Source organism: Mangifera indica, chromosome 11 (genome assembly GCF_011075055.1).
Source record: "Mangifera indica cultivar Alphonso chromosome 11, CATAS_Mindica_2.1, whole genome shotgun sequence".
NCBI classification, from domain to species: domain Eukaryota; kingdom Viridiplantae; phylum Streptophyta; class Magnoliopsida; order Sapindales; family Anacardiaceae; genus Mangifera; species Mangifera indica.
Genome location: NC_058147.1, coordinates 4126217 through 4134627, shown reverse-complemented (window position 1 = coordinate 4134627; position 8411 = coordinate 4126217). Strand labels below are relative to the sequence as shown.

The following is an 8411-nucleotide window of genomic DNA, read 5'->3' as shown; positions in this document are numbered from 1 at the left end:
TTCTCTCAATTTTATAGCAGAGGATGACACACACTTCCCCCATTTTGCTCTTCTACTTCTCGATTATTCCTCTTTTTTTTTTTTAACCTAAATTTTTTAAAAAATTATTTTTTATTTATACAACCTAAATTAATTAAAATAATTTATTTTTAATTCATCTAAATGCTTTTAATTATACAAATAAGGTTGAAACTCTAATTTAATATTCGTTTTACTTTTAACTTTATTTTTAACTTAAGAAATTTGGTCTCTTAAGCATTTTTTTATATAAAATTTTACCTGAATTTTAATTAAAACAAAAAATATATTAAAAAGAGGATTGTTAATTAATGAAAGTTATTTATTAAATAAAATAAGATATAATTTGTTTGTAAAAATTATTTATTTTATAAAAATTGATAGATTTTTCGTAAATTTAGGTATAAAAACTCACTTAATAATTGTTTATCACACTTAATTATTATTTATTATGAATTTTAAAATAAATATTTTTAATAAAACGTATAATTTTTTTAATTATATTTGTATAATTTATAAAAAAAATTGATTTAAATCATTTAAATGTATTAAAGAAATATTATTTTAATGAATTTTCCTCGGTACGCTAACAATATTATATATAAAGGTGAGAGTAGACTGAGTTCCTACCTTATGCTTAATCTTTGATCGTAGCCGGATTTTTAGTATTAATTAATAATAATTTTAATATGTTATTCTCATATACCGAAAAATCTTTTTTTTTTAAGCGAAATTCAATTCCTAATAATAATAATAATTATTATTATTATTATACGGTTTGCGCATTAATCAATCACCGCCAAGATGATACAGAGCTGTCTTACGTTTGATGACATGAGATGAGCCTATCAAAAATAGCTAGTAATGGCACAACAAAAATGTACATTCTGAAATTTCGCTTTCAAGGGGGCAATATCGGTAGGCCAATTAGATTAGCCCAATTTGGCGGCCCAACGTATTTTTTGAAGTAATTAGAGAATCTGATTTCAGTGGCTAATACATCGGCCGAATTCACGTGGTTAAATTTATAATTATTATATTAAATAAATTAAAATATTATTAAATCTATAATTATTATATCAAATAAATTAAAAAAATTTTTAAATTATTAAAATTTTATCAAACCCAAAATTATTATATTAAATAAGTCAAAGTATTATTAAACCCCCACGATTACTATACCAAAAAAGTTAAAATTTTATAAATATGATAAAGATTTGAATTTAATTCTTTTTCTGAATGCTCTAATATTCTACCAGTTTCGCTAATCTTTAAAGTTTTGGTCTACCATATTAGAGTTTTATGAAATTACTTACCACCCTCACCTATAGAATACAACACTTTGAATTATGGATAGGCCAAAGGACTTATTCTTGCCCAAAGTTTATTGCATTTTCAAATCAATGCTAATTAAGTATTAAAATTTAAATACCCAATTATAGACAGTTAAAACTAATAGAATTAGTTAATATTATCTATTTTTTCTCTATGATTAAACTTTGAAGTGTTACATTTTCTTTTCTAAAGTTTTTTTTTTACCTTCTCTTTTTCAGACTTTAAAAAAAGGTGAGAAAAAAAACTCTATGAGAAAAAATGTAATATTTTAAAGATTAATCATAAAAAAATTATTGATTTTCTAAATCTAGAGAAAAAATAGATAATATTTGATTATTTTTAATATTAAATCGTAATTTTATTTTTAAAACTTAATTAATATAATTAATTTTAATTATTTATGAGTGATTTTAATAATTAAAAGGGTATCAATTAGGGTTGGATCCGAGTCGAGCCAAGCTCGGCTCGGTCGACCCCGAAATGAGTTTGGCGTAGCCGAGCTCGAGTTGACTCGAATTGGCTCGGTAGATTTTTTTTTTTTTTTATACAAAACGGTATCGTTTTGATTAATATATATTAAAAACGATGTCGTTTTGATTAAAAAAACGAGTCAAACACGAGCCGATTTGAGCTCGAATCGAACTTGAACCACTCATATATGAATCGAGCTGAGCTCGAACTAACTGTAAACTCGATTCGAATCTAGCCGTAGTATCAATTGAAACAGAATAAACTTTGGGTGGACCAAAGCAGTTTGGCCTTACGGATAAATAAAAGGAGTTAAAGTTACGCTACAACGTCCAGGAACGCAAACAATGGAATATTCGGGGATGTACCATTTTATTAAACAACTTTTTCAACAATTTTTAAGAATTTAATCTCAATTGTTTTCCTTTCTTTTATTTTCTGTTTTTTTTTTTTTTCCTTCTTTCTGGGGTCCAGCTTACTGAAAGTGTCCGTCTTCTAGACACCTAAAAAGAGTGGAAGATTCAAACGACTGCTTTTCTCAGAAATAACATTCAAAAACAGAATATCCGTAACTTTTCTCAACCACGAAGTAAAAATAAGATAATCTTGTTCCATTGCTCTTAATGCCTATCGGATTCTCACTCTAACGCCATAGATTCCTGTTAATTATAGATTTATATTTATATAATATGTTGGAAAAATAATTAAATTATTTTCAAAATCAAACTCAGAATAAATTATACAATATAAGTTATTGGAAATAGGGTTAGGATTTGAATTAACTCAATTTAATTTCAAAAGTTAACGTAATTTGAGTTTGTTCATATCAAACTTAAGTCAAACTTGATTCAGAGTTTCTAACTCTATTAGAAATCAAATTAAATTTAAGTTAAAGAGTGTTTGATTCAATTCAATTTGTAAATTGATTCTTTAACTCTATTTGATTTGAGTATAACTATAACACAAATCAAATTGAACCAAATTATTGATAAAATAATATCGTATTAATTATGATCAAAACGATATTGTTTTAACTAAAATATTGTATTCGTTGTTAATAAAATAATATTGTTTTGATTCTAATTCATAAGCTCAAGTCACAAACTTAAGACATAAACTTGAGTAGAGCTATGAGCTTCGATATTTTCTCTTGAGCTGAACTTGAATTTCCCCCGGACCGACTCGGCAAACTTGCTTTGGTGATTGTTTATGTAACGCTGTAGAGGACCCGACGGCTAATGGTCCAAAGGATTACAACTAATAATATTAACCATGTTAATAACGTAGGCCCAATATAAACGAGATCCGCACCATGAAATAAGCCTTTATAATCAACCATTAGCCCAATTTGAAACATCAGAAGATAGGCTCGAAATCATGCAGTCTCAAGGCTTCAAACCCTTGGAAGTTGGAAGATGTGCAACACTTGGATGACTTTCTAATATTTAGAATCTGAGTCCAGAGCTTTTTTCAGATGAATGTTGTTTATATGATTTTTCGTCACCCATTAACATACGTAATTTAGAATTTTACATAAAATAAATTATAATAACAATGATTAGATTCAAGTGTGTAAAAGAAGAAGTTTATATAAGCAAAAAAATATATTAACTACAAGGGCATTTTATATGGTTTGACCTATATCGAAAAATTATATTGCTAGATACTCTCCTAGAGGGGTGAATGAACAAGCCAATATTGTAAATGAGCATTCTAAAAGCTATTAAACTTTGTTAAAATTCTCAAAGATTTAATTGGACGTTGTAACGAGCCATTTTGACTTGAACAATTTGTTTTTTTTAGCTTGGAACGAGTATTCCAGTAACTCGAATAGTCATTCCTCTACATTTTCCCACACTTTTAAACTTTAGTAAATGTTAGTTATGACTTTCACTATATCTAAACTAATGTTAATGCACGTTTTGGTCATATTTCTTGATTTTGTCATATCAAATACATTCAAATGTTAATCTATGTTCATAGTGTTATTACTAATTTATGTGCAGTAAAAAAATATTAAAAGTTCATACGTATAGTTATAGTATTTACTACAATTTTGCTTCTCTCTTTTATCTTCATTTCTTATTGCCTTTCTTTGTCCATTTTTTCCTTTCTCTATCCACTTATGCACAAGATTTTTAAAGAAAAAATACACTCGAAATTCCCTTATATTAGGATTTTAATCCGTTATTTAAATTTAAAGGAGAAAGTATTATTTATCAATGATATATATATATATATATATATATATTTTTATGATAATTAAAGTCTTGTTAAATAAATATTATAATTATATCATATTAAGATATATCAGCGTTGGATAAAATGTCATTGTACAACAAACTTTGAACCAGAATACTACTTAATTGTTGTTTGCTGTTTGTCACATCTATTTGCGTTTCATCATTGACTTCAACAAAACACTTTTTGACCACATATCAAAAGTTATACATGTTTGTTAAGGTTCATAAGACAACGATAAAGTATTATAAAACAAAACGTTGCGTTTTAAATAAGTTCAAAACACACCGTTTCATTAATCATATTGAAATGAAAAAAAAGAGGAGGATGACTTATTGTAGAAGATGTTTGTCTTTCTCTAAAACTTGTGTTCTCTAACTAAAAGGGGATCTAAAGTTGTGATATGCTATTTTAATCCGATATGATTTTAACCAAAATAATGCGATTGTCGAGATAATTATTGATGAGAAGATCAACGGTGAGTTTTGATGGAGGAATCGTTTTCAATTGATAATTGGATGGTTTAGATTACTTTTTCCAGTTGTAGTTGGTTATAATTTGGTGTATAAATGATATAATTTGTCATAATTATTTGACGATTTTTTTGAGACTATTGAATGAAGCCTAAGGTATTATTCATTTTTCTTCTCTCTGTGTTGTCTTGAGTGCTTATGTTGATGAAAAGAGTTTTATTTTTAAGGTTCTTGGTGTTTGATGCTTGTTTCTGTTTTTTCTCTGATTCTGAATACTATTCTTGGAGAAGTATTTGTTGGTATATCTGTTGCTGGAGGTGTTGAATTAGGTCTTTTGGATCCTTGTCAATGTTTTATGTTTTTACCGAAATAAACATTTAATTCCATAACCAACCTATAATAAAGCTTAGCGCTTGCATATTTTCCGAGATCCTCGCCGTTTGAGTTTGATTTGTGTATAATCGACGGTTGTTCTACATTTTGCTCACTTTTATAACCTGACTCAACCTCACCACCTAGCAATTGTCCACAACTTCCTTCCCTTGCCTCTTTGGCACACCTTAGTGAACAAGTGCCTAACAATAGCCTTACTCCTCGAGTTATTGACAAAATAGATAAGCCATTTTTATTTCTCTGACTACCCTTTTTCACCCCACAGATGAAGGTAGACGCCTGCCAAAATTCGTAGATTTTTGAGGAATGAACTGCATCAGCACGAATAAATACTAACGATAACATAAATTCATAGTCTTCACGATTTATGTCACAGAAATTCTTCACTAATCTTCATTATCTTAGTTGAAATATATAACCAATAAAAATCATCTAATAAGCCATAGCAGCCCCAATGAATCATCGAATAACTCCGGTTGTAACTTGGGCTTTAATGATATATGTTCAATTTCCTAGAATTGCCAGCTCCTCCGTGTAATTATACTAATTCCAGTGTCTTCCATATGCTACCGCCAGCAGACACACCAATCTTCTACATCTCATTGTGAGAGTAGCTTTGAGTCGCATGCCACTATTTTCACACGACCAACATGTTCTGGAGTGTCGTCGGCTTTGAAATCAGCATCTGTCAAGATGAAGGTCCAAACATTGTCACAGAACCTGTAGGTGTGTAGATGTCCCTGTACAATACAGAATAAAGAAAAGCTCAACAAACTCAGCTTTCAAAATAAAAGGCTAACTTAGTTTGGTTGGGCAAAAACCAAGGTTATTGATTTCTGCCTATCAAATTGAAAATCACATCGCAAAGGACCTATTTCTCATTAAAACAGAACACTTGCACATATAAATACATTCATGCACACTGCTACAAACATGTACATACATGCATATACTAATGGCGAAGCACAATAATTAGAAGTAAAAGATAAAACAGCTGATAGGTGAATTCCAGAGACTAGGAACACCCTCTCATGTTCAGATCAATCACAGTTCACTTAAAGCACCCTCATGGTTAAATGTATTATGGGAACTAAAACAACCGGTTGCCTTTCAGAGAAAAGATGGGTGACAATTGCCAATTTGACTTTTTTACAACAATTCCACAAGTTCACAATACCTGAAGGACTTATGAATGAACAACTACCATAACAAAATTTTGACAGTCAAGGAGAGTAAAATTGAGCATTACAATCAATGATTTAGAGTAAATAAATAGATTTCAGGAATAATTATAGCAAACATACCAGAAGCAACAATACATAAGAGCATTAATAAACAAGCAATTTTCCCAGTAATTACTGTAGTTGAACACAATGAATCATATCCCAAGTAGTTCACAGCTTCTATTCAACTCGTCAAGTAATTGTCTAACTCAGTCATCAACAGCAAAATATTCATGCAAGTTCACATTATTGTTCTACAAGCATAAATACAGGAATTGGTACATTTTCCCAACTGTAGGCAAGACAATTGATATATTCCTCCACATGTTCATGCTCACGTAGTTAAAAGTCATCTGGAACAATTTAAATGCATACCTTTCTACAGGATATCTCACACCAGTATATCTATAAGGCCTAGGGAATAAGCTAATCCGGAAGAAATCAATTCTCTTGATATTCACAAACAATAAAATTATGTGTACTTATAATGAACACCTGTGATTAAGTTATTTTGAATTAAAAACAAAGTAACACTCAATCACATGGTGACATATCATCATTGGTATCCAAATTGTTATTTATTATAAGTGCATATAGCATCACTCTTTTGAATATATCAATGAAAATTAACAAACACCTTTTAAATTCCCTAACTAATCACATGGAATAAAATTTAATGTTATTAACACAAGGAGAATTGGGATAATTCAACTGTTTTTGTAAGATCTGCATGCAATTTGTTATCTATCTTCACAATCAGCAGAGGGTAATGCTCACAAAATGTACAAAAACCAATGAAATTTTGAAGGCAGAAGATAACAAGACAGTAAGAGCTCAAGGTTTCCAATAACATAGGTCATATTGACCCCTTTTTTTTAACTCTTTTGTCTCTACCCATGGAATAATATACAGCACTCAGTAAAATACTTGAACTGCAGACTTTCCATCAGATCCCAAAAGGTAAAATAATAATAAAAACAACGAACTGAAATATACAGGGCATTTTGCATAATTTCTCGTAAAACAGCATGTGATTGCTAGCATAAAATACATAACTTACAAGTGAATAATGCAAACACCAATATTTGCATCAATACACATGCCGAGAGAAAATATAAAACAACACTTAAACGACAACTTAAAAAGCATTTTCATAAAAAAATAATTTTTAATAAAAATCAATACCTTAATGGTAACCTTGCTCTTCACTTGAGTTTCCAGTGCTTCGGTCATAGACTACAAACCCCCCCAAAGAGAAAACACATCAAAAGCAACCAAAAACATTCTCAAACAGAGCCGTATATACATAATGGTAGAATCGTACCTTATCGAACTGGACAAGAACCTGGATAGCCAGCTCGGGACTAAGCGTACCGCTTTGAACCATCTCATCCAAAGTCTCAGTCAAGCACATCCCGATCGTCGACCTCCGGTACAGCTCAAACGTCGCCATTCCGCACGTGATCTGTCAAAGAATCCACATGTAAGTGGAGATTTGAATTCCAACTTGCACGAAAAAAAAACTATAAAATAATGCAAGAATCAGAAACATTAATGAATAATTGACGATTGAAGAGAGAAATTGAAGTTACTAATTAGGGGTGACGTGTGGAGGTGGTGGAAATCGTTGAGTTCTGGTTTAACGTCCGCTGTGAAGAATTTTTGGGCGGAGAGAATTAGGGGCCTTTTATACCCTAGTTTTTGTAGATGAAGATATATATAGTCGCGACAGATTAGGGAGGATTCAAAAGACCTTTATGTCCTCACATCTATGCCATGTACGAATGTGTCCAAGCCTCATCACCTGATCAAGCGGCCCAAAACATAGCCCATTAAGTATCCACTATTCATTACATTGATATTGGGCTCGTTATTTTGAAACTGGGCTGTAAACAGCCGAATCAGTAGCAGATAAATAGTTTTGTTAATATCATATAAACAAAGGTTAAAGCAAAATCTCATGAAGAGATGAAAATTCATGTACCCTATAGAAAAAGATACTACAAAATTAGCAAGCTAATTAATAGATTATATTAACTTTTCTCTAAACATGGATGAAAATACACCTCCCAATTATGTCATTTGAGTTTAATTCTTGAATTGAATTTGAATTTTTTATTAGTTGACTTGACGAATTCAAAAACTTATGATTTGGTTGAAATAAAATATTAATAAAATTTTAAAATATTAAATCTTATATTTATACTTTTAAAATTTTATTAATTAATTTTAAATATAAAAATAATTAATAATAAGTTGA

At 29.9% G+C, this 8411-nt stretch overlaps 1 protein-coding gene across 1 annotated transcript; it reads right to left on the bottom strand.

Annotated features, from left to right (window-relative positions):
- Positions 1-5254: 5254 nt before the first annotated feature.
- Positions 5255-7881, bottom strand: LOC123228859 (transcription initiation factor IIA subunit 2). The gene is made up of 4 exons (XM_044654343.1): positions 7744-7881; positions 7476-7616; positions 7337-7387; positions 5255-5668 (listed from the first exon to the last, which is right to left on the bottom strand). The coding sequence occupies exons 2-4, from the start codon at positions 7602-7604 to the stop codon at positions 5528-5530; spliced, it is 321 nt and encodes a 106-aa protein (XP_044510278.1). The 5' UTR covers positions 7605-7616; positions 7744-7881; the 3' UTR covers positions 5255-5527.
- Between the last annotated feature and the right edge of the window lie 530 nt (positions 7882-8411).